General features: G+C 46.3%; 1 protein-coding gene across 2 annotated transcripts in view; it reads right to left on the minus strand.

Annotated features, from left to right (window-relative positions):
* Positions 1 to 27,327, minus strand: part of DYSF (dysferlin) — a 283,259-nt gene that overhangs the window by 42,581 nt on the left and 213,351 nt on the right. For both annotated transcript variants that reach the window (XM_075261820.1, XM_075261819.1), the window contains one exon: positions 5,392 to 5,465. In XM_075261820.1, the coding sequence (XP_075117921.1) occupies positions 5,392 to 5,465 (74 nt within the window). The remainder of the gene's footprint in view (positions 1 to 5,391; positions 5,466 to 27,327) is intronic.

Here is a 27,327-nt window from a genome sequence, read left to right on the forward strand (position 1 = left end):
CTCATGACCACCAGTAGACCTCATGACCACCAGTAGATCTCTTAACCACTAGTAGACCTCATGACCACCAGTAGGTCTTATAACCACAAGTAGTTTTCATGACCACCAGTAGTTCTCATGACCACCAGTAGTTCTCATGACCACCAGTAGATCTCATAACCAGCAGTAGACCTCATGACCACCAGTAGATCTCTTAACCACTAGTAGACCTCATGACCACCAGTAGGTCTTATAACCACAAGTAGTTTTCATGACCACCAGTAGTTCTCATGACCACCAGTAGATCTCATAACCACCAGTAGACCTCATGACCACCAGTAAATCTCATAACCACTAGCAGACCTCATGACCACCAGTAGATCTCATAACAACCAGTAGACCTCGTGACCACCGGTAGATCTCATAACCACCAGTAGACCTCATGACCACTAGTAGACCTCATGACCACCAGTAGGTCTTATAACCACAAGTAGTTTTCATGACCACCAGTAGATCTCATAACCACCAGTAGACCTCAAGACCACCAGTAGATCTCATAACCACCAGTAGACCTCATGACCACCAGTAAATCTCATAACCACTAGTAGACCTCATGACCACCAGTAGATCTCATAACAACCAGTAGACCTCGTGACCACCGGTAGATTTCATAACCACCAGTAGACCTCATGACCACTAGTAGACCTCATGACCACCAGTAGATCTCATAACCACTAGTAGACCTCATGACCACCAGTAGGTCTTATAACCACAAGTAGTTTTCATGACCACCAGTAAATCTCATAACCACCAGTAGATCTCATAACCACTAGTAGACCTCATGACCACCAGTAGGTCTTATAACCACCAGTAGATCTCATAACCACCAGTAGACCTCATGACCACAGTAGATCTCATAAACAAGAGTAGACCTCATGACCACTAGTAGACCTCATGACCACTAGTAGACCTCATGACCACAGTAGATTTAATAACCACCAGTAGACCTCATGACCACCAGTAGACCTCTTGACCACCAGTAGATCTCATAACCACCAGTAGACCTCATGACCACTAGTAGACCTCATGACCACTAGTAGATCTCATAACCACCAGTAGACCTCATGACCACAGTAGATCTCATAAACAACAGTAGACCTCATGACCACTAGTAGACCTCATGACCACTAGTAGACCTCATGACCACAGTAGATTTAATAACCACCAGTAGACCTCATGACCACTAGTAGACCTCATGACCACCAGTAGATCTCATAACCACTAGTAGACCTCATGACCACCAGTAGGTCTTATAACCACAAGTAGTTTTCATGACCACCAGTAAATCTCATAACCACCAGTAGATCTCATAACCACTAGTAGACCTCATGACCACCAGTAGGTCTTATAACCACCAGTAGATCTCATAACCACCAGTAGACCTCATGACCACAGTAGATCTCATAAACAACAGTAGACCTCATGACCACTAGTAGACCTCATGACCACTAGTAGACCTCATGACCACAGTAGATTTAATAACCACCAGTAGACCTCATGACCACCAGTAGACCTCTTGACCACCAGTAGATCTCATAACCACCAGTAGACCTCATGACCACTAGTAGACCTCATGACCACTAGTAGATCTCATAACCACCAGTAGACCTCATGACCACAGTAGATCTCATAAACAACAGTAGACCTCATGACCACTAGTAGACCTCATGACCACTAGTAGACCTCATGACCACAGTAGATTTAATAACCACCAGTAGACCTCATGACCACCAGTAGACCTCTTGACCACCAGTAGATCTCATAACCACCAGTAGACCTCATGACCACTAGTAGACCTCATGACCACTAGTAGATCTCATAACCACCAGTAGACCTCATGAGCTCTTTATAGACCTTTGATTGGGAAGGCAGTAACGGTAATAAACCATCTCTGCCTTCTCTCTGGGATGACTGGCTGGATCCCGATGCTTCACCCATGGCATGCTTTCTAAGTAAAAGTCACTTGTATCATTTTTCTGGAATAGTAATAAAACCCATTATGATCCCTTTCAATGGAGTCACTAACCAAAAGTTGGAAATAGCACACAGAAGAAGTGTTCTCCTATTTCTAAGGAGACCCAACCAAAATTTAAAGGGGCTATCCCACGATTCACTATTACATTCCTATGTTTAGAATCTCGCCATTGGAATACATTTTGACCAATACTCCTTTTCTAGATATTGCTGTTCCATATTTGGTATGGCTCCTACTACTTGTCTTTTGATTGAACGTCCACCTAATGCGTCCACTGCTGGTGGTTGCACATGCTCAGTCACTAATTACTGAGCATGGAATATCTACACAGCTCAGGATATTTTTCAAAAAGAATTTAATTAGAAAATTTGTTGTGTTTTGTGTGATCTAATGGATTAAATTATTTGGTCCTGGGACAATGATTGAGATGACTAATAGGATCTTCTTCCCAGTATAAACAAGCCTTAGAGATATTCTAGATGTCCTGGGGTAAAGCGATCCCTCCTAAATTGTTTTCTAAGCGATGAATAGGAGGCCCTAGCTCTCTCTTTTTGTTTCATGGTGTATTCTAGAACGTCAGGACAAGTTATCGTTTATTGGCCCCGGCAGATCTTGTAAAACAAGTTCCCTACACAAAGACAACCTTTACCGAATGAGCGCGGCTAAACCCAACATCATTCTGGACTTGGGTCTTTGTGGTATCATCTAAGAATATTCCGTACGACTTACAAAAACAGAAGGTGCTGTGACTAACTGTGTACACAAGGCACAAGAACCTCCGCTCGCCTGCTATTTCCAAATATGTTCTTACCAAAAATCTTAAAACTACTTATGTTTTTTGGAAGAATTTTCCAAAATTAAAGTATTTGGGAAGGGCTCAGTAAAAACATACTTTTCTTCCAATGACAGAATCTGGAAGCCACGTTGCAGGGAGGTCACCCTTTCTCCTCTTACACCTTTCGGGGAACCTCTCCCTTCTTTGTTTAGTTCCCGACCACCTTGAAATTTAAAAAAGTATCTGAGAAACCAGAGCAAGGAGTCCTTGGTGGACAAGTCCTTCTGTCTTTCGTTACTACCCAACGTTTTAGATTGACAGCCACTTTAGATGGAATGTAGAACGGAAAAGTGAGGTGTGGATCGCTCAATCTTATAATAACAAGCTCCATTTTTGGATCCCCACATTCAAAATTCCATCTCATAAGAGTCTGACCAAGGGCTCACAGACGTTTACAGTAAACGATTTGGACTGAGGGTTCTGTGCTGGGGTCTCTTAGGAGCCATTTGTCAGAAAAAACCAGCATAACATACAGCTCTACTTTTTCCGATGGTCACCATGATGGAACCCAAAGGTCCTCACTTAACGTCAGTGGCGTCCGATAGTCGTTGGATCCTCATAATTGTAATTCTGTTTTTCTACTTTGAATTTGGTGTGGATAAACTAATTTCTAACGTAGATGTGAAACTCGCCCATGGCATGATCCAACACAGGACAGCAGACCTTATTTAGAATTTTTCTATCGGGTACATTTCCTCCATGTAACTGAAGCCGCAATATGACCCAAGACTCAATAGGACCTCAAGTTCTATAACTTTCTTAGGCGTTTCCTCTCCAGAATACATGTTTTATATTCCAGGCTGTCACTCATTTTTGAAAAATATCTGATCAGTTTCCAAAAAATTCCCTGACCTAGGAGGAAAGCGTTTCCTGGTTGAATATTATTCGCAGAGGGAATGAGAGACTCTTCAAAGGAGGTTCAGCAGCCGGCAAGAGAGTCATGTAAGATGCTGAATTTTTTAAGTAGATTGCAAAAAAACTAGGGAAAAAAATTCTAGACAACCATTTCAAAGCATCCCTCGGAGAGCTACGTATCTTGTATTGATGAATCTCCAAGGTACCTCTACAACAGGTTGGACTACTTTTGTTGGTGTATAATATAGAATCCTACATATAAACATACATTCATTTGCCCATATGGCTTTATTTATCCTATTTTTAGAGGTTCTTTATTTAGCGGGCCTGTAGCCCCATCCCTGAGGACCATGAATGAGGAGAGAGGTTGCCGTGAGGGCAAACGACCTTTACTCAACGTCATAAATTTCCTGGCACTCTCCTCACTAAAGCCTGGACGGCGTTGGCATCCGTTTGGGAAATTGCATTAAACAGCGACCACAAAAACCAAGAACCCGGAAAGAAGTAACCGCTGGTAAGTGGTGGCCTACAAGTGGAATTTGCAGAGATCTATAGGAACGTAAAGGACTGAAGTGATGAAGGACTCATTGTGAGGTCCTCAGTCAAGTTCTCCTATAGGCTTAACTTGCAAAATAACACAAATTAAGAACATCACCCACAGGATAAACTTTATGGCTTCGAGCGGCACAGAAGGGCTTGTAGTCGGAGAAGGTCTAATATATTCACATGTCGGGGAGGATAGTAGCAGAAGAGCGAGGTGGGAAGTTATTTGTTTATGCCTAACACCACTTTGGCTGCTAATTTTTACTCTGCTATTTTTAGGGACAATTTTTAGGAATCCTATTAAATTATGACAATGTTTTTGGATAGTGATGAACAAACAAAGTCCAGAATTAGGGGAACAGTAGTCACCACTGAGCCATTGTGTTGGTTTGGCCCTGAAATCTAAATCTTCTCCTATGGAACCAAAACTAAGTTTCAAAAAATTATCCACCACAGTTACGCCAATGTTTCCATCCACTCTATTGACTTCAAGGGAAAAAAAATGGGATGGAGCAACAAATCTCCATGATGGACAATTCCTACGTTTCTCCTACTTATGGAACCCATTTTGGCCACTGTCTCTAAAAGCTCATGGGTGGGAAAACTGGTAGGTGAGAACAACTCCTTACTCAACCTACTTGACCTGATGGTAGGTTATATGAAAGGCTTCTCTACTGTCCTACAATGGCAGATGCCAAAAAAAAGAAGGACTTCATATACTGGACGCCAACTCTGAAGATACTCTTCCCCAGAGAGGTCCATTGTGGCTTGTTAACCTTCTTTTAATGGTAAAAAACATACACAACAATGTACATGGGATAGCTCAGGGATAGCTTCAGGTTGGAGCTAACTCTTACATGCGTGGAGAGCAATGGGCATCTTGGAGCTCCTATAGGAATCTGAAAAACTTCATGGTATGACCAATTTGTAGACCTTAACTTTCCAATAGACGTAGTATGACCTGTATCCGAGGCATAGATGTTGACCTGTATCCTACCTACAAGGTCATTTTTGATATATGAAGATATTCACTATAGTATTGGCACATGGCGTTCAGTTGAGTCAACCCAATGTTTTTGGAACTGATACTTTTTGATTTTCCATGATATTACACAAGTGAATAGCATGAGATTTGGGGTCTTACCTGAGTTGAGATCAGTGGTTCTTTATCATCAATATCAATGAGCACCTCATCCCGCGGAGTCATACTCACATCATCTGCAGAGAGTATAGTAGTCGTGTCATACTGGTGACTTAGTGACATTTTTTTATTTTATTTTTTGCATGCATTTAAGAGAAATTCAACACAAAAGTCTAGACTCTAAGGGACCGGTTATAATAGTCCTGTGATATTGCACGTCCCGTCAGTACAGACACACCTCACTGTCCACAGGGCTTACGGGTGAGTCTGGCCCCGGACGTGTTAATGAGACGAGCCACGCCAGGCTAAGAACAACCCCCCCCCCCCCCTTCTAGTAATATTTCCAACCAGAAGGAAAACACAGCATTATGTGAAGTCAAAAGAAACAGCAATTATTCTCTTGGCGGGGAAGGCGGTGAGCTGAGTGTTACATTAAATAACATAAAAAAGAAAAAACCTGCCTGCCAGGATAAAGAAATCGGCCCGTACAGACGTGTAAATGTTGGCACGCTACCAAGGTAAAGACAAAGGCTTCGGAAAACACGATGCCAAAGCGCGTATGAGACCATCAGAAGCAATGGTGACGGCAGTGGAGACGGCATCCGAGATGTCACTTGCTGGGACCCGTTGGAGGTTATGACGTGAGGAGACGTCCCGACTGTCCTAGTAAAGGTCCTCAGATGTGTGATAAGTAATGCAGGATGTCTCCACTACTATAATCTCAGTCCTTCCAGGAATTCTATCATTTATCAGTTTTCTTTCTAGTTTGCCGATTCTTCGATTAAAAAAGTTGTCCACTCCGACCAAATCTCTGCCACCCCGTAGAGAAAAGCTATAGAAATGGCAGGTGGGGCCTACATGACTAAATAAATTAGAGACATCCCATCACTGTCCTGAGTTCTGGTCTCAGGACCATCATATGAAGACAACGAATACTATTGGGGATATGGTAGTGTTAGAGCTAGTTCACACGGGGGGCAGTGGGGTGGATTTTGGCACCAAGAGTGACGTGGGTAGCCGCGTCACTCTCAGGTCAAAACCCGCCTGTCACGACAGTCACGGTTGCGGCTTCCTCCTGCAGAGTCGGCTCAAATGAACGGACCAACTCCGGAGGTTGCTGCCGCCAGGTTCAACAAGCCGCAGAATCCGCCTGAAGAAAGGGCAACTTGATAGCGGAAAAAAGAACGTTAGCGGTCTCCATAGACCACCATTGTGAGGGGGTGGATTATGACGTGGATTACGCTCCACAATCTGTGCCCATATGAATGGCCCTTAGACATTGGCCACTCAGATGAGTGACCATCCACCTAACACAATATCTTCCATCAGAAAACCCCTTAGCTGGCTTATTGAGGGGGTTCTGAGTGAGCCCTCATCTATGATGTCCCTAGAGGGTATGCGATAACCCTATAATACAAACCAGTTATGGTACACAATTTGTCATATGGAATTTTTTTTGAAGGGCTGACTCAAAAAGTTACCTTAGTGTCAAGACATAACTAATCCAAGTGGCCACTGAAGGCACCAGAAGCGACTATGGGAGTAAAATATACAAGGACTTAAAGTGTACCGAAACAACTTTTCGTAAATGAATAGTGCAGGTTGATATATCAAACTTTGTGATATCTCTTATTAAACAAATATGTTTTCTTCTGCACTTTTCAGGCAGAGTTACTTTCTATCTATTGGTCTATGAGGAGGGCAGGAGAAGACGGTACAAAAAACACTCAAATAATTGCTGCTGTTAAACTATTTTAACACTGCTAGGTTGTAGATAAGAGGCTACAAGTACACAGAATGAGGCAATAAATCAAATAATCAGCCGTCAGGAGAATCCACCCCTCCTTCTCTCCATATTTTAACACTGCTAGGTTGTAGATAAGAGGCTACAAGTACACAGAATGACGCAATAAATCAAATAATCAGATGGCAGGAGAATCCACCCCTCCTTCTCTCCATATTTTAACACTGCTAGGTTGTAGATAAGAGGCTACAGGTACACAGAATGAGGCAATAAATCAAATAATCAGACGGCAGGAGAATCCACCCCTCCTTCTCTCCATATTTTAACACTGCTAGGTTGTAGATAAGAGGCTACAAGTACACAGAATGAGGCATTAAATCAAATAATCAGACGGCAGGAGAATCCACCCCTCCTCTCCAGAGATCTCTGTGTGAGGCTGAATATGGAGACTAAGAATAAGCAGTCAGATTGAAGATAAGGAGCAGGAGAACAGCTTAAGTAAACAGATGTCAGTGTCTACCATAGTTAATATGGTGACAAGTAAGTAGTGGGTGGTAATTTCCTCCTCCTCAGTAAATAATGGAAGAACAGCTCTGAAGCATAAACTGCTGCTCTATAAATGAAATAACACGGCTCTCCATGTTGACCATGCTAGAACAAGCTTAGAGGACCGAGATGAAAGGTCACGTCACACTTGTAGAGCTCCTGTCATCTCCTTCACAATGGTCGGGATCTCCACTCATCTAGTCATGTGCCATCAATGTCAATGGGAAACCACATTCAGATCAGAGGCCCCCAGGGCCACTCTTTTTTAGGATGTTAGCTTGGCCACCATCAGGGGAACATGGGCTTGTTGAGGATTCAATAACATCTCCTGATTATGTAATGTTGGCTTCTCCGCGGGTTAAGGTCTTTCAAGAACAGAGAACCAGATACCCCGACAAGCTGGCCAAAAATGATATCCAGCCATCAGATCTCCTCCGTCCTAATAGTTAGGTGTTAGTGGATATAAATCTTTATGAACCCGATATATTTATAGGAGCAGAATCGCACACATCTAAAATAGTATCAGCGAGAAAGTTACAAGAAACATTAAATTTATTTGGAAATTTCAATTCACGAGCGATGGAAGAAAACTGATTCCTATAATTGATTTACAGAGCAGACCAAGCTCCATAAAGTCCAAAATATATCCAATAAATCTACAGGAATTTCATCATCCCTGGCAGCGAAGACCAGAGAGCCGATCCCGACAAAAGAGCAAGAGTCTAGAACATTCTGTGTCCTCGTCCTGTGCCCCCAGCCTGTCATTGTCCTGTACCCCAAGTATCATCCTGTCATTATCCTGTACCCCAAGTGTCAGCCTGTCATTATCCTGTACCCCAAGTATCAGCCTGTCATTATCCTGTACCCCAAGTATCAGCCTGTCATTATCCTGTACCCCAAGTATCAGCCTGTCATTATCCTGTACCCCGAGTATCAGCCTGTCATTATCCTGTACCCCAAGTATCAGCCTGTCATTATCCTGTACCCCAAGTATCAGCCTGTCATTATCCTGTACCCCAAGTATCAGCCTGTCATTATCCTGTACCCCAAGTATCAGCCTGTCATTATCCTGGACCCCAAGTATCAGCCTGTCATTATCCTGTACCCCAAGTATTAGCCTGTCATTATCCTGTACCCCGAGTATCATTCTGTCATTATCCTGTACCCCAAGTATCAGCCTGTCATTATCCTGTACCCCGAGTATCAGCCTGTCATTATCCTGTACCCCAAGTATCAGCCTGTCATTACCCTGTACCCCAAGTATCAGCCTGTCATTATCCTGTACCCCGAGTATCAGCCTGTCATTATCCTGTACCCCAAGTATCAGCCTGTCATTATCCTGTACCCCAAGTATCAGCCTGTCATTACCCTGTACCCCAAGTATCAGCCTGTCATTATCCTGTACCCCAAGTATCAGCCTGTCATTACCCTGTACCCCAAGTATCAGCCTGTCATTGTCCTGTACCCCAAGTATCAGCCTGTCATTATCCTGTACCCCGAGTATCAGCCTGTCATTATCCTGTACCCCAAGTATCAGCCTGTCATTGTCCTGTACCCCAAGTATCAGCCTGTCATTGTCCTGTACCCCAAGTATCAGCCTGTCATTATCCTGTACCCCAAGTATCAGCCTGTCATTATCCTGCACCCCAAGTATCAGCCTGTCATTATCCTGCACCCCAAGTATCAGCCTGTCATTATCCTGTACCCCAAGTATCAGCCTGTCATTATCCTGTACCCCAAGTATCAGCCTGTCATTATCCTGTACCCCAAGTATCAGCCTGTCATTATCCTGTACCCCAAGTGTCAGCCTGTCATTATCCTGTACCCCAAGTATCAGCCTGTCATTATCCTGTACCCCAAGTGTCAGCCTGTCATTATCCTGTACCCCAAGTATCAGCCTGTCATTATCCTGTACCCCAAGTATCAGCCTGTCATTATCCTGTACCCCAAGTATCAGCCTGTCATTATCCTGTACCCCAAGTATCAGCCTGTCATTATCCTGTACCCCAAGTATCAGCCTGTCATTATCCTGTACCCCAAGTATCAGCCTGTCATTATCCTGTACCCCAAGTATCAGCCTGTCATTATCCTGTACCCCGAGTATCATTCTGTCATTATCCTGTACCCCAAGTATCAGCCTGTCATTATCCTGTACCCCAAGTATCAGCCTGTCATTATCCTGCACCCCAAGTATCAGCCTGTCATTATCCTGGACCCCAAGTATCAGCCTGTCATTATCCTGTACCCCGAGTATCAGCCTGTCATTATCCTGTACCCCAAGTATCAGCCTGTCATTATCCTGTACCCCGAGTATCAGCCTGTCATTATCCTGTACCCCAAGTGTCAGCCTGTCATTATCCTGTACCCCAAGTATCAGCCTGTCATTATCCTGTACCCCAAGTATCAGCCTGTCATTATCCTGTACCCCAAGTGTCAGCCTGTCATTATCCTGTACCCCAAGTATCAGCCTGTCATTATCCTGTACCCCAAGTGTCAGCCTGTCATTATCCTGTACCCCAAGTATCAGCCTGTCATTATCCTGTACCCCAAGTGTCAGCCTGTCATTATCCTGTACCCCAAGTATCAGCCTGTCATTATCCTGTACCCCAAGTATCAGCCTGTCATTATCCTGCACCCCAAGTATCAGCCTGTCATTATCCTGTACCCCAAGTATCAGCCTGTCATTATCCTGTACCTCAAGTATCAGCCTGTCATTATCCTGTACCCCAAGTATCAGCCTGTCATTATCCTGTACCCCAAGTATCAGCCTGTCATTATCCTGTACCCCAAGTATCAGCCTGTCATTATCCTGTACCCCAAGTGTCAGCCTGTCATTATCCTGTACCCCAAGTGTCAGCCTGTCATTATCCTGTACCCCAAGTATCAGCCAGTCATTATCCTGTACCCCAAGTATCAGCCTGTCACTATCCTGTAGCCCAAGTATCAGCCTGTCATTATCCTGTACCCCAAGTATCAGCCTGTCATTATCCTGTACCCCAAGTATCAGCCTGTCATTATCCTGTACCCCAAGTGTCAGCCTGTCATTATCCTGTACCCCAAGTATCAGCCTGTCATTATCCTGTACCCCAAGTATCAGCCTGTCATTATCCTGTACCCCAAGTATCAGCCTGTCATTATCCTGTACCCCAAGTATCAGCCTGTCATTATCCTGTACCCCAAGTGTCAGCCTGTCATTATCCTGTACCCCAAGTATCAGCCTGTCATTATCCTGTACCCCAAGTATCAGCCTGTCATTATCCTGTACCCCAAGTATCAGCCTGTCATTATCCTGTACCCCAAGTATCAGCCTGTCATTACCCTGTACCCCCATTGTCAGCCTGTCATTATCCTGTACCCCAAGTATCAGCCTGTCATTATCCTGTACCCCAAGTATCAGCCTGTCATTATCCTGTACCCCAAGTATCAGCCTGTCATTATCCTGTACCCCAAGTATCAGCCTGTCATTACCCTGTACCCCCATTGTCAGCCTGTCATTATCCTGTACCCCAAGTGTCAGCCTGTCATTATCCTGTACCCCAAGTATCAGCCTGTCATTATCCTGTACCCCAAGTATCAGCCTGTCATTATCCTGTACCCCGAGTATCAGCCTGTCATTACCCTGTACCCCAAGTATCAGCCTGTCATTATCCTGTACCCCAAGTATCAGCCTGTCATTATCCTGTACCCCAAGTATCAGCCTGTCATTATCCTGTACCCCAAGTATCAGCCTGTCATTATCCTGTACACCAAGTATCAGCCTATCATCCTGTACCCCAAATATCAGCCTGTCATTATCCTGTACCCCAAGTATCAGCCTGTCATTATCCTGTACCCCAAGTATCAGCCTGTCATTATCCTGTACCCCAAGTATCAGCCTGTCATTATCCTGTACCCCAAATGTCAGCCTCTCATTATCCTGTACCCCAAGTATCAGCCTGTCATTATCCTGTACCCCAAGTATCAGCCTGTCATTATCCTGTACCTCAAGTATCAGCCTGTCATTATCCTGTACCCCAAGTATCAGCCTGTCATTATCCTGTACCCCAAGTATCAGCCTGTCATTATCCTGTACCCCAAGTATCAGCCTGTCATTATCCTGTACCCCAAGTATCAGCCTGTCATTATCCTGTACCCCAAGTATCAGCCTGTCATTATCCTGTACCCCAAGTGTCATCCTGTCATTATCCTGTACCCCGAGTATCAGCCTGTCATTATCCTGTACCCCGAGTATCATCCTGTCATTACCCTGTACTCAAGTATCAGCCTGTCATTATCCTGTACCCCGAGTATCATCCTGTCATTACCCTGTACTCAAGTATCAGTCTGTCATTATCCTGTATCCCAAGTATCAGCCTGTCATTATCCTGTACCCCCATTGTCAGCCTGTCATTATCCTGTACCCCCATTGTCAGCCTGTCATTATCCTGTACCCCAAGTATCAGCCTGTCATTATCCTGTACCCCAAGTGTCATCCTGTCAATATCCTGTACCCCGAGTATCAGCCTGTCATTATCCTGTACACCGAGTATCAGCCTGTCATTATCCTGTACCCCAAGTGTCAGCCTGTCATTATCCTGTACCCCAAGTGTCAGCCTGTCATTATCCTGTACCCCAAGTGTCAGCCTGTCATTATCCTGTACCCCGAGTATCAGCCTGTCATTATCCTGTACACCGAGTATCAGCCTGTCATTATCCTGTACCCCAAGTATCAGCCTGTCATTATCCTGTACCCCAAGTGTCAGCCTGTCATTATCCTGGACCCCAAGTATCAGCCTGTCATTATCCTGTACCCCAAGTGTCAGCCTGTCATTATCCTGTACCCCAAGTGTCAGCCTGTCATTATCCTGTACCCCAAGTATCAGCCTGTCATTATCCTGTACCCCAAGTGTCAGCCTGTCATTATCCTGTACCCCAAGTGTCAGCCTGTCATTATCCTGTACCCCAAGTGTCAGCCTGTCATTATCCTGTACCCCAAGTGTCAGCCTGTCATTATCCTGTACCCCAAGTGTCAGCCTGTCATTATCCTGTACCCCAAGTATCAGCCTGTCATTATCCTGTACCCCAAGTATCAGCCTGTCATTATCCTGTACCCCAAGTATCAGCTTGTCATTATCCTGTACCCCAAGTATCAGCCTGTCATTATCCTGTACCCCAAGTATCAGCCTGTCATTATCCTGTACCCCAAGTATCAGCCTGTCATTAACCTGTACCCCAAGTATCAGCCTGTCATTACCCTGTACCCCAAGTATCAGCCTGTCATTATCCTGTACCCCAAGTGTCAGCCTGTCATTATCCTGTACCCCAAGTGTCAGCCTGTCATTATCCTGTACCCCAAGTATCAGCTTGTCATTATCCTGTACCCCAAGTATCAGCCTGTCATTATCCTGTACCCCAAGTATCAGCCTGTCATTATCCTGTACCACAAGTGTCAACCTGTCATTATCCTGTACCCCAAGTATCAGCCTGTCATTATCCTGTACCACAAGTGTCAACCTGTCATTATCCTGTACCCCAAGTATCAGCCTGTCATTACCCTGTACCCCAAGTATCAGCCTGTCATTATCCTGTACCCCAAGTATCAGCCTGTCATTACCCTGTACCCCCATTGTCAGCCTGTCATTATCCTGTACCCCAAGTATCAGCCTGTCATTATCCTGTACCCCAAGTATCAGCCTGTCATTATCCTGTACCCCAAGTATCAGCCTGTCATTATCCTGTACCACAAGTGTCAACCTGTCATTATCCTGTACCCCAAGTATCAGCCTGTCATTACCCTGTACCCCAAGTATCAACCTGTCATTATCCTGTACCCCAAGTATCAGCCTGTCATTACCCTGTACCCCCATTGTCAGCCTGTCATTATCCTGTACCCCAAGTATCAGCCTGTCATTATCCTGTACCCCAAGTATCAGCCTGTCATTATCCTGTACCCCAAGTATCAGCCTGTCATTATCCTGTACCCCAAGTATTAGCCTGTCATTATCCTGTACCCCGAGTATCAGCCTGTCATTATCCTGTACCCCAAGTGTCAGCCTGTCATTATCCTGTACCCCGAGTATCAGCCTGTCATTATCCTGTACCCCAAGTGTCAGCCTGTCATTATCCTGTACCCCAAGTATCAGCCTGTCATTATCCTGTACCCCAAGTATCAGCCTGTCATTATCCTGTACCCCAAGTATCAGCCTGTCATTATCCTGTACCCCAAGTATCAGCCTGTCATTATCCTGTACCCCAAGTACCAGCCTGTCATTATCCTGTACCCCAAGTGTCAGCCTGTCATTATCCTGTACCCCAAGTACCAGCCTGTCATTATCCTGTACCCCAAGTATCAGCCTGTCATTATACTGTACCCCAAGTATCAGCCTGTCATTATCCTGTACCCCAAGTATCAGCCTGTCACTATCCTGTACCCCAAGTATCAGTCTGTCATTATCCTGTACCCCAAGTATCAGCCTGTCATTATCCTGTACCCCAAGTGTCAGCCTGTCATTATCCTGTACCCCAAGTATCAGCCTGTCATTATCCTGTACCCCAAGTATCAGCCTGTCATTATCCTGTACCCCAAGTGTCAGCCTGTCATTATCCTGTACCCCAAATGTCAGCCTGTCATTATCCTGTACCCCAAGTGTCAGCCTGTCATTATCCTGTACCCCAAGTATCAGCCTGTCATTATCCTGTACCCCAAGTATCAGCCTGTCATTATCCTGTACCCCAAGTATCAGCCTGTCATTATCCTGTACCCCGAGTATCAGCCTGTCATTATCCTGTACCACAAGTGTCAACCTGTCATTATCCTGTACCCCGAGTATCAGCCTATCATCTTGTACCCCGAATATCAGCCTGTCATTATCCTGTACCCCAAGTATCAGCCTGTCATTATCCTGTACCCCAAGTACCAGCCTGTCATTATCCTGTACCCCAAGTATCAGCCTGTCATTATCCTGTACCCCAAGTGTCAGCCTGTCATTATCCTGTACCCCAAGTATCAGCCTGTCATTATCCTGTACCCCGAGTATCAGCCTGTCATTATACTGTACCCCAAGTATCAGCCTGTCATTATCCTGTACCCCAAGTATCAGCCTGTCACTATCCTGTACCCCAAGTATCAGCCTGTCATTATCCTGTACCCCAAGTATCAGCCTGTCATTATCCTGTACCCCAAGTGTCAGCCTGTCATTATCCTGTACCCCAAGTATCAGCCTGTCATTATCCTGTACCCCAAGTATCAGCCTGTCATTATCCTGTACCCCAAGTATCAGCCTGTCATTATCCTGTACCCCAAGTATCAGCCTGTCATTATCCTGTACCCCAAGTATCAGCCTGTCATTATCCTGTACCCCAAGTATCAGCCTGTCACTATCCTGTACCCCAAGTATCAGCCTGTCATTATCCTGTACCCCAAGTATCAGCCTGTCATTATCCTGTACCCCAAGTATCAGCCTGTCATTATCCTGTACCCCAAGTGTCAGCCTGTCATTATCCTGTACCCCAAGTATCAGCCTGTCATTATCCTGTACCCCGAGTATCAGCCTGTCATTATCCTGTACCCCAAGTGTCAGCCTGTCATTATCCTGTACCCCAAGTATCAACCTGTCATTATCCTGTACCCCAAGTGTCAGCCTGTCATTATCCTGTACCCCGAGTATCAGCCTGTCATTATCCTGCACCCCGAGTATCAGCCAGTCATTATCCTGTACCCCAAGTGTCAGCCTGTCATTATCCTGTACCCCAAGTATCAGCCTGTCATTATCCTGTACCCCAAGTATCAGCCTGTCATTATCCTGTACCCCGAGTATCAGCCTGTCATTATCCTGTACCCCAAGTATCAGCCTGTCATTATCCTGTACCCCGAGTATCAGCCTGTCATTATCCTGTACCCCAAGTATCAGCCTGTCATTATCCTGTACCCCAAGTATCAGCCTGTCATTATCCTGTACCCCAAGTATCAGCCTGTCATTATCCTGTACCCCAAGTATCAGCCTGTCATTATCCTGTACCCCAAGTATCAGCCTGTCATTATCCTGTACCCCAAGTGTCAGCCTGTCATTATCCTGTACCCCAAGTATCAGCCTGTCATTATCCTGTAGCCCAAGTATCAGCCTGTCATTATCCTGCACCCCGAGTATCAGCCTGTCATTATCCTGTACCCCAAGTGTCAGCCTGTCATTATCCTGTACCCCAAGTGTCAGCCTGTCATTATCCTGTACCCCAAGTGTCAGCCTGTCATTATCCTGTACCCCGAGTATCAGCCTGTCATTATCCTGTACCCCAAGTATTAGCCTGTCATTATCCTGTACCCCAAGTATCAGCCTGTCATTATCCTGTACCCCGAGTATCAGCCTGTCATTATCCTGTACCCCAAGTGTCAGCCTGTCATTATCCTGTACCCCGAGTATCAGCCTATCATCTTGTACCCCGAATATCAGCCTGTCATTATCCTGTACCCCAAGTATCAGCCTGTCATTACCCTGTACCCCAAGTATCAGCCTGTCATTATCCTGTACCCCAAGTGTCAGCCTGTCATTATCCTGTACCCCAAGTATCAGCCTGTCATTACCCTGTACCCCAAGTATCAGCCTGTCATTATCCTGTACCCCAAGTGTCAGCCTGTCATTATCCTGTACCCCGAGTATCAGCCTGTCATTATCCTGTACCCCGAGTATCAGCCTGTCATTATCCTGTACCCCAAGTATCAGCCTGTCACTATCCTGTACCCCAAGTATCAGCCTGTCATTATCCTGTACCCCGAGTATCAGCCTGTCATTATCCTGTACCCCGAGTATCAGCCTGTCATTATCCTGTACCCCAAGTATCAGCCTGTCACTATCCTGTACCCCAAGTATCAGCCTGTCATTATCCTGTACCCCAAGTATCAGCCTGTCATTATCCTGTACCCCAAGTATCAGCCTGTCATTATCCTGTACCCCAAGTGTCAGCCTGTCATTATCCTGTACCCCAAGTGTCAGCCTGTCATTATCCTGTACCCCAAGTGACAGCCTGTCATTATCCTGTACCCCAAGTATCAGCCTGTCATTATCCTGTACCCCAAGTATCAGCCTGTCATTATCCTGTACCCCAAGTATCAGCCTGTCATTATCCTGTACCCCAAGTATCAGCCTGTCATTATCCTGTACCCCGAGTATCAGCCTGTCATTATCCTGTACCCCAAGTGTCAGCCTGTCATTATCCTGTACCCCGAGTATCAGCCTATCATCCTGTACCCCAAATATCAGCCTGTCATTATCCTGTACCCCAAGTATCAGCCTGTCATTATCCTGTACCCCAAGTATCAGCCTGTCATTATCCTGTACCCCAAGTATCAGCCTGTCATTATCCTGTACCCCAAATGTCAGCCTGTCATTATCCTGTACCCCAAGTATCAGCCTGTCATTATCCTGTACCCCAAGTATCAGCCTGTCATTATCCTGTACCTCAAGTATCAGCCTGTCATTATCCTGTACCCCAAGTATCAGCCTGTCATTATCCTGTACCCCAAGTATCAGCCTGTCATTATCCTGTACCCCAAGTATCAGCCTGTCATTATCCTGTACCCCAAGTATCAGCCTGTCATTATCCTGTACCCCAAGTGTCATCCTGTCATTATCCTGTACCCCCATTGTCAGCCTGTCATTATCCTGTACCCCGAGTATCAGCCTGTCATTATCCTGTACCCCCATTGTCAGCCTGTCATTATCCTGTACCCCGAGTATCAGCCTGTAATTATCCTGTACCCCAAGTATCAGCCTGTCATTATCCTGTACCCCGAGTATCATCCTGTCATTATCCTGTACCCCGAGTATCAGCCTGTCATTATCCTGTACCCCGAGTATCAGCCTGTCATTATCCTGTACCCCCATTGTCAGCCTGTCATTATCCTGTACCCCCATTGTCAGCCTGTCATTATCCTGTACCCCGAGTATCATCCTGTCATTATCCTGTACCCCCATTGTCAGCCTGTCATTATCCTGTACCCCAAGTGTCAGCCTGTCATTATCCTGTACCCCAAGTATCAGCCTGTCATTATCCTGTACCCCAAGTGTCATCCTGTCATTATCCTGTACCCTGAGTATCAGCCTGTCATTATCCTGTACCCCCATTGTCAGCCTGTCATTATCCTGTACCCCAAGTGTCAGCCTGTCATTATCCTGTACCCCAAGTATCAGCCTGTCATTATCCTGTACCCCAAGTGTCATCCTGTCATTATCCTGTACCCCGAGTATCAGCCTGTCATTATCCTGTACCCCAAGTGTCAGCCTGTCATTATCCTGTACCCCAAGTGTCAGCCTGTCATTATCCTGTACCCCAAGTGTCAGCCTGTCATTATCCTGTACCCCAAGTGTCAGCCTGTCATTATCCTGTACCCCAAGTATCAGCCTGTCATTATCCTGTACCCCAAGTGTCAGCCTGTCATTATCCTGTACCCCAAATGTCAGCCTGTCATTATCCTGTACCCCAAGTATCAGCCTGTCATTATCCTGTACCCCAAGTATCAGCCTGTCATTATCCTGTACCCCAAGTATCAGCCTGTCATTATCCTGTACCCCAAGTGTCAGCCTGTCATTATCCTGTACCCCAAATGTCAGCCTGTCATTATCCTGTACCCCAAGTATCAGCCTGTCATTATCCTGTACCCCAAGTATCAGCCTGTCATTATCCTGTACCCCAAGTATCAGCCTGTCATTATCCTGTACCCCAAGTATCAGCCTGTCATTATCCTGTACCACAAGTGTCAACCTGTCATTATCCTGTACCCCAAGTATCAGCCTGTCATTATCCTGTACCCCAAGTATCAGCCTGTCATTATCCTGTACCCCAAGTATCAGCCTGTCATTACCCTGTACCCCAAGTATCAGGGTGTCATTATCCTGTACCCCAAGTATCAGCCTGTCATTATCCTGTACCCCAAGTGTCAGCCTGTCATTATCCTGTACCCCAAGTGTCAGCCTGTCATTATCCTGTAACCCAAGTGTCAGCCTGTCATTATCCTGTACCCCAAGTATCAGCCTGTCATTATCCTGTACCCCAAGTATCAGCCTGTCATTACCCTGTACCCCAAGTATCAGGGTGTCATTATCCTGTACCCCAAGTATCAGCCTGTCATTATCCTGTACCCCAAGTGTCAGCCTGTCATTATCCTGTACCCCAAGTGTCAGCCTGTCATTATCCTGTAACCCAAGTGTCAGCCTGTCATTATCCTGTACCCCAAGTATCAGCCTGTCATTATCCTGTACCCCAAGTATCAGCCTGTCATTATCCTGTACCCCAAGTGTCAGCCTGTCATTATCCTGTACCCCAAATGTCAGCCTGTCATTATCCTGTACCCCAAGTATCAGCCTGTCATTATCCTGCAACCCAAGTATCAGCCTGTCATTATCCTGTACCCCAAGTGTCAACCTGTCATTATCCTGTACCCCGAGTATCAGCCTGTCATTATCCTGTACCCCAAGTATCAGCCTGTCATTACCCTGTACCCCCATTGTCAGCCTGTCATTATCCTGTACCCCAAGTATCAGCCTGTCATTGTCCTGTACCCCAAGTATCAGCCTGTCATTATCCTGTACCCCCATTGTCAGCCTGTCATTATCCTGTACCCCGAGTATCAGCCTGTAATTATCCTGTACCCCAAGTATCAGCCTGTCATTATCCTGTACCCCGAGTATCATCCTGTCATTATCCTGTACCCCGAGTATCAGCCTGTCATTATCCTGTACCCCGAGTATCAGCCTGTCATTATCCTGTACCCCCATTGTCAGCCTGTCATTATCCTGTACCCCCATTGTCAGCCTGTCATTATCCTGTACCCCGAGTATCATCCTGTCATTATCCTGTACCCCCATTGTCAGCCTGTCATTATCCTGTACCCCAAGTGTCAGCCTGTCATTATCCTGTACCCCAAGTATCAGCCTGTCATTATCCTGTACCCCAAGTGTCATCCTGTCATTATCCTGTACCCTGAGTATCAGCCTGTCATTATCCTGTACCCCCATTGTCAGCCTGTCATTATCCTGTACCCCAAGTGTCAGCCTGTCATTATCCTGTACCCCCATTGTCAGCCTGTCATTATCCTGTACCCCGAGTATCATCCTGTCATTATCCTGTACCCCCATTGTCAGCCTGTCATTATCCTGTACCCCAAGTGTCAGCCTGTCATTATCCTGTACCCCAAGTATCAGCCTGTCATTATCCTGTACCCCAAGTGTCATCCTGTCATTATCCTGTACCCTGAGTATCAGCCTGTCATTATCCTGTACCCCCATTGTCAGCCTGTCATTATCCTGTACCCCAAGTGTCAGCCTGTCATTATCCTGTACCCCAAGTATCAGCCTGTCATTATCCTGTACCCCAAGTGTCATCCTGTCATTATCCTGTACCCCGAGTATCAGCCTGTCATTATCCTGTACCCCAAGTGTCAGCCTGTCATTATCCTGTACCCCAAGTGTCAGCCTGTCATTATCCTGTACCCCAAGTGTCAGCCTGTCATTATCCTGTACCCCAAGTGTCAGCCTGTCATTATCCTGTACCCCAAGTATCAGCCTGTCATTATCCTGTACCCCAAGTGTCAGCCTGTCATTATCCTGTACCCCAAATGTCAGCCTGTCATTATCCTGTACCCCAAGTATCAGCCTGTCATTATCCTGTACCCCAAGTATCAGCCTGTCATTATCCTGTACCCCAAGTATCAGCCTGTCATTATCCTGTACCCCAAGTGTCAGCCTGTCATTATCCTGTACCCCAAATGTCAGCCTGTCATTATCCTGTACCCCAAGTATCAGGGTGTCATTATCCTGTACCCCAAGTATCAGCCTGTCATTATCCTGTACCCCAAGTGTCAGCCTGTCATTATCCTGTACCCCAAGTGTCAGCCTGTCATTATCCTGTAACCCAAGTGTCAGCCTGTCATTATCCTGTACCCCAAGTATCAGCCTGTCATTATCCTGTACCCCAAGTGTCAGCCTGTCATTATCCTGTACCCCAAATGTCAGCCTGTCATTATCCTGTACCCCAAGTATCAGCCTGTCATTATCCTGCAACCCAAGTATCAGCCTGTCATTATCCTGTACCCCAAGTGTCAACCTGTCATTATCCTGTACCCCGAGTATCAGCCTGTCATTATCCTGTACCCCAAGTATCAGCCTGTCATTACCCTGTACCCCCATTGTCAGCCTGTCATTATCCTGTACCCCAAGTATCAGCCTGTCATTGTCCTGTACCCCAAGTATCAGCCTGTCATTATCCTGTACCCCCATTGTCAGCCTGTCATTATCCTGTACCCCGAGTATCAGCCTGTAATTATCCTGTACCCCAAGTATCAGCCTGTCATTATCCTGTACCCCGAGTATCATCCTGTCATTATCCTGTACCCCGAGTATCAGCCTGTCATTATCCTGTACCCCGAGTATCAGCCTGTCATTATCCTGTACCCCCATTGTCAGCCTGTCATTATCCTGTACCCCCATTGTCAGCCTGTCATTATCCTGTACCCCGAGTATCATCCTGTCATTATCCTGTACCCCCATTGTCAGCCTGTCATTATCCTGTACCCCAAGTGTCAGCCTGTCATTATCCTGTACCCCAAGTATCAGCCTGTCATTATCCTGTACCCCAAGTGTCATCCTGTCATTATCCTGTACCCTGAGTATCAGCCTGTCATTATCCTGTACCCCCATTGTCAGCCTGTCATTATCCTGTACCCCAAGTGTCAGCCTGTCATTATCCTGTACCCCAAGTATCAGCCTGTCATTATCCTGTACCCCAAGTGTCATCCTGTCATTATCCTGTACCCCGAGTATCAGCCTGTCATTATCCTGTACCCCAAGTGTCAGCCTGTCATTATCCTGTACCCCAAGTGTCAGCCTGTCATTATCCTGTACCCCAAGTGTCAGCCTGTCATTATCCTGTACCCCAAGTGTCAGCCTGTCATTATCCTGTACCCCAAGTATCAGCCTGTCATTATCCTGTACCCCAAGTGTCAGCCTGTCATTATCCTGTACCCCAAATGTCAGCCTGTCATTATCCTGTACCCCAAGTATCAGCCTGTCATTATCCTGTACCCCAAGTATCAGCCTGTCATTATCCTGTACCCCAAGTATCAGCCTGTCATTATCCTGTACCCCAAGTGTCAGCCTGTCATTATCCTGTACCCCAAATGTCAGCCTGTCATTATCCTGTACCCCAAGTATCAGCCTGTCATTATCCTGTACCCCAAGTATCAGCCTGTCATTATCCTGTACCCCAAGTATCAGCCTGTCATTATCCTGTACCCCAAGTATCAGCCTGTCATTATCCTGTACCACAAGTGTCAACCTGTCATTATCCTGTACCCCAAGTATCAGCCTGTCATTATCCTGTACCCCAAGTATCAGCCTGTCATTATCCTGTACCCCAAGTATCAGCCTGTCATTATCCTGTACCCCAAGTATCAGCCTGTCATTATCCTGTACCCCAAGTATCAGCCTGTCATTACCCTGTACCCCAAGTATCAGCCTGTCATTATCCTGTACCCAAGTGTCAGCCTGTCATTATCCTGTACCCCAAGTGTCAGCCTGTCATTATCCTGTACCCCGAGTATCAGCCTGTCATTATCCTGTACCCCAAGTGTCAGCCTGTCATTATCCTGTACCCCGAGTATCAGCCTATCATCCTGTACCCCAAATATCAGCCTGTCATTATCCTGTACCCCAAGTATCAGCCTGTCATTATCCTGTACCCCAAGTATCAGCCTGTCATTATCCTGTACCCCAAGTATCAGCCTGTCATTATCCTGTACCCCAAATGTCAGCCTGTCATTATCCTGTACCCCAAGTATCAGCCTGTCATTATCCTGTACCCCAAGTATCAGCCTGTCATTATCCTGTACCCCAAGTGTCATCCTGTCATTATCCTGTACCCCCATTGTCAGCCTGTCATTATCCTGTACCCCGAGTATCAGCCTGTCATTATCCTGTACCCCGAGTATCAGCCTGTAATTATCCTGTACCCCAAGTATAAGCCTGTCATTATCCTGTACCCCGAGTATCATCCTGTCATTACCCTGTACCCCGAGTATCAGCCTGTCATTATCCTGTACCCCGAGTATCAGCCTGTCATTATCCTGTACCCCCATTGTCAGCCTGTCATTATCCTGTACCCCGAGTATCATCCTGTCATTATCCTGTACCCCCATTGTCAGCCTGTCATTATCCTGTACCCCAAGTGTCAGCCTGTCATTATCCTGTACCCCAAGTATCAGCCTGTCATTATCCTGTACCCCAAGTGTCATCCTGTCATTATCCTGTACCCTGAGTATCAGCCTGTCATTATCCTGTACCCCCATTGTCAGCCTGTCATTATCCTGTACCCCAAGTGTCAGCCTGTCATTATCCTGTACCCCAAGTATCAGCCTGTCATTATCCTGTACCCCAAGTGTCATCCTGTCATTATCCTGTACCCCGAGTATCAGCCTGTCATTATCCTGTACCCCAAGTGTCAGCCTGTCATTATCCTGTACCCCAAGTGTCAGCCTGTCATTATCCTGTACCCCAAGTGTCAGCCTGTCATTATCCTGTACCCCAAGTGTCAGCCTGTCATTATCCTGTACCCCAAGTATCAGCCTGTCATTATCCTGTACCCCAAGTGTCAGCCTGTCATTATCCTGTACCCCAAATGTCAGCCTGTCATTATCCTGTACCCCAAGTATCAGCCTGTCATTATCCTGTACCCCAAGTATCAGCCTGTCATTATCCTGTACCCCAAGTATCAGCCTGTCATTATCCTGTACCCCAAGTGTCAGCCTGTCATTATCCTGTACCCCAAATGTCAGCCTGTCATTATCCTGTACCCCAAGTATCAGCCTGTCATTATCCTGTACCCCAAGTATCAGCCTGTCATTATCCTGTACCCCAAGTATCAGCCTGTCATTATCCTGTACCCCAAGTGTCAGCCTGTCATTATCCTGTACCCCAAGTGTCAGCCTGTCATTATCCTGTACCCCAAGTATCAGCCTGTCATTATCCTGTACCCCAAGTATCAGCCTGTCATTATCCTGTACCCCAAGTATCAGCCTGTCATTATCCTGTACCCCAAGTATCAGCCTGTCATTATCCTGTACCCCGAGTATCAGCCTGTCATTATCCTGTACCCCAAGTGTCAGCCTGTCATTATCCTGTACCCCGAGTATCAGCCTATCATCCTGTACCCCAAATATCAGCCTGTCATTATCCTGTACCCCAAGTATCAGCCTGTCATTATCCTGTACCCCAAGTATCAGCCTGTCATTATCCTGTACCCCAAGTATCAGCCTGTCATTATCCTGTACCCCAAATGTCAGCCTGTCATTATCCTGTACCCCAAGTATCAGCCTGTCATTATCCTGTACCCCAAGTATCAGCCTGTCATTATCCTGTACCCCAAGTGTCATCCTGTCATTATCCTGTACCCCCATTGTCAGCCTGTCATTATCCTGTACCCCGAGTATCAGCCTGTCATTATCCTGTACCCCCATTGTCAGCCTGTCATTATCCTGTACCCCGAGTATCAGCCTGTCATTATCCTGTACCCCCATTGTCAGCCTGTCATTATCCTGTACCCCGAGTATCATCCTGTCATTATCCTGTACCCCCATTGTCAGCCTGTCATTATCCTGTACCCCAAGTGTCAGCCTGTCATTATCCTGTACCCCAAGTATCAGCCTGTCATTATCCTGTACCCCAAGTGTCATCCTGTCATTATCCTGTACCCTGAGTATCAGCCTGTCATTATCCTGTACCCCCATTGTCAGCCTGTCATTATCCTGTACCCCAAGTGTCAGCCTGTCATTATCCTGTACCCCAAGTATCAGCCTGTCATTATCCTGTACCCCAAGTGTCATCCTGTCATTATCCTGTACCCCGAGTATCAGCCTGTCATTATCCTGTACCCCAAGTGTCAGCCTGTCATTATCCTGTACCCCAAGTGTCAGCCTGTCATTATCCTGTACCCCAAGTGTCAGCCTGTCATTATCCTGTACCCCAAGTGTCAGCCTGTCATTATCCTGTACCCCAAGTATCAGCCTGTCATTATCCTGTACCCCAAGTGTCAGCCTGTCATTATCCTGTACCCCAAATGTCAGCCTGTCATTATCCTGTACCCCAAGTATCAGCCTGTCATTATCCTGTACCCCAAGTATCAGCCTGTCATTATCCTGTACCCCAAGTATCAGCCTGTCATTATCCTGTACCCCAAGTGTCAGCCTGTCATTATCCTGTACCCCAAATGTCAGCCTGTCATTATCCTGTACCCCAAGTATCAGCCTGTCATTATCCTGTACCCCAAGTATCAGCCTGTCATTATCCTGTACCCCAAGTATCAGCCTGTCATTATCCTGTACCCCAAGTATCAGCCTGTCATTATCCTGTACCACAAGTGTCAACCTGTCATTATCCTGTACCCCAAGTATCAGCCTGTCATTATCCTGTACCCCAAGTATCAGCCTGTCATTATCCTGTACCCCGAGTATCAGCCTGTCATTATCCTGTACCCCAAGTATCAGCCTGTCATTATCCTGTACCCCAAGTATCAGCCTGTCATTATCCTGTACCTCAAGTATCAGCCTGTCATTATCCTGTACCCCAAGTATCAGCCTGTCATTATCCTGTACCCCAAGTATCAGCCTGTCATTACCCTGTACCCCCATTTTCAGCCTGTCATTATCCTGTACCCCAAGTATCAGCCTGTCATTATCCTGTACCCCAAGTATCAGCCTGTCATTATCCTGTACCCCAAGTATTAGCCTGTCATTATCCTGTACCCCAAGTATCAGCCTGTCATTATCCTGTACCCCGAGTATCAGCCTGTCATTATCCTGTACCCCAAGTGTCAGCCTGTCATTATACTGTACCCCGAGTATCAGCCTGTCATTATCCTGTACCCCAAGTATCAGCCTGTCATTATCCTGTACCCCAAGTATCAGCCTGTCATTATCCTGTACCCCAAGTATCAGCCTGTCATTATCCTGTACCCCAAGTATCAGCCTGTCATTATCCTGTACCCCAAGTATCAGCCTGTCATTACCCTGTACCCCAAGTATCAGGGTGTCATTATCCTGTACCCCAAGTATCAGCCTGTCATTATCCTGTACCCCAAGTATCAGCCTGTCATTATCCTGTACCCCAAGTATCAGCCTGTCATTATCCTGTACCCCAAGTGTCAGCCTGTCATTATCCTGTACCCCAAATGTCAGCCTGTCATTATCCTGTACCCCAAGTATCAGCCTGTCATTATCCTGTACCCCAAGTATCAGCCTGTCATTATCCTGTACCCCAAGTATCAGCCTGTCATTATCCTGTACCCCGAGTATCAGCCTGTCATTATCCTGTACCCAAGTGTCAGCCTGTCATTATCCTGTACCCCAAGTATCAGCCTGTCATTATCCTGTACCCCAAGTATCAGCCTGTCATTATCCTGTACCCCAAGTGTCAGCCTGTCATTATCCTGTACCCCAAGTATCAGCCTGTCATTATCCTGTACCCCAAGTATCAGCCTGTCATTATCCTGTACCCCGAGTATCAGCCTGTCATTATCCTGTACCCCAAGTATCAGCCTGTCATTATCCTGTACCCCAAGTGTCAGCCTGTCATTATCCTGTACCCCAAGTATCAGCCTGTCATTATCCTGTACCCCGAGTATCAGCCTGTCATTATCCTGTACCCCGAGTATCAGCCTGTCATTATCCTGCACCCCGAGTATCAGCCAGTCATTATCCTGTACCCCAAGTATCAGCCTGTCATTATCCTGTACCCCAAGTATCAGCCTGTCATTATCCTGTACCCCAAGTATCAGCCTGTCATTATCCTGTACCCCAAGTATCAGCCTGTCATTATCCTGTACCCCAAGTATCAGCCTGTCATTATCCTGTACCCCAAGTATCAGCCTGTCATTATCCTGTACCCCAAGTATCAGCCTGTCATTATCCTGTACCCCAAGTATCAGCCTGTCATTATCCTGTACCCCAAGTATCAGCCTGTCATTATCCTGTACCCCAAGTATCAGCCTGTCATTATCCTGTACCCCGAGTATCATTCTGTCATTATCCTGTACCCCAAGTATCAGCCTGTCATTATCCTGTACCCCAAGTATCAGCCTGTCATTATCCTGGACCCCAAGTATCAGCCTGTCATTATCCTGTACCCCAAGTATCAGCCTGTCATTATCCTGTACCCCGAGTATCATTCTGTCATTATCCTGTACCCCAAGTATCAGCCTGTCATTATCCTGTACCCCAAGTATCAGCCTGTCATTGTCCTGTACCCCAAGTATCAGCCTGTCATTATCCTGTACCCCGAGTATCAGCCTGTCATTATCCTGCACCCCAAGTATCAGCCTGTCATTATCCTGTACCCCCATTGTCAGCCTGTCATTATCCTGTACCCCAAGTATCAGCCTGTCATTATCCTGTACCACAAGTGTCAACCTGTCATTATCCTGTACCCCGAGTATCAGCCTGTCATTATCCTGTACCCCAAGTATCAGCCTGTCATTATCCTGCACCCCAAGTATCAGCCTGTCATTATCCTGGACCCCAAGTATCAGCCTGTCATTATCCTGTACCCCAAGTATCAGCCTGTCATTATCCTGTACCCCAAGTATTAGCCTGTCATTATCCTGTACCCCAAGTGTCAGCCTGTCATTATCCT

This window comes from Leptodactylus fuscus, chromosome 1, assembly GCF_031893055.1.
Source record: "Leptodactylus fuscus isolate aLepFus1 chromosome 1, aLepFus1.hap2, whole genome shotgun sequence".
NCBI lineage: Eukaryota > Metazoa > Chordata > Amphibia > Anura > Leptodactylidae > Leptodactylus > Leptodactylus fuscus.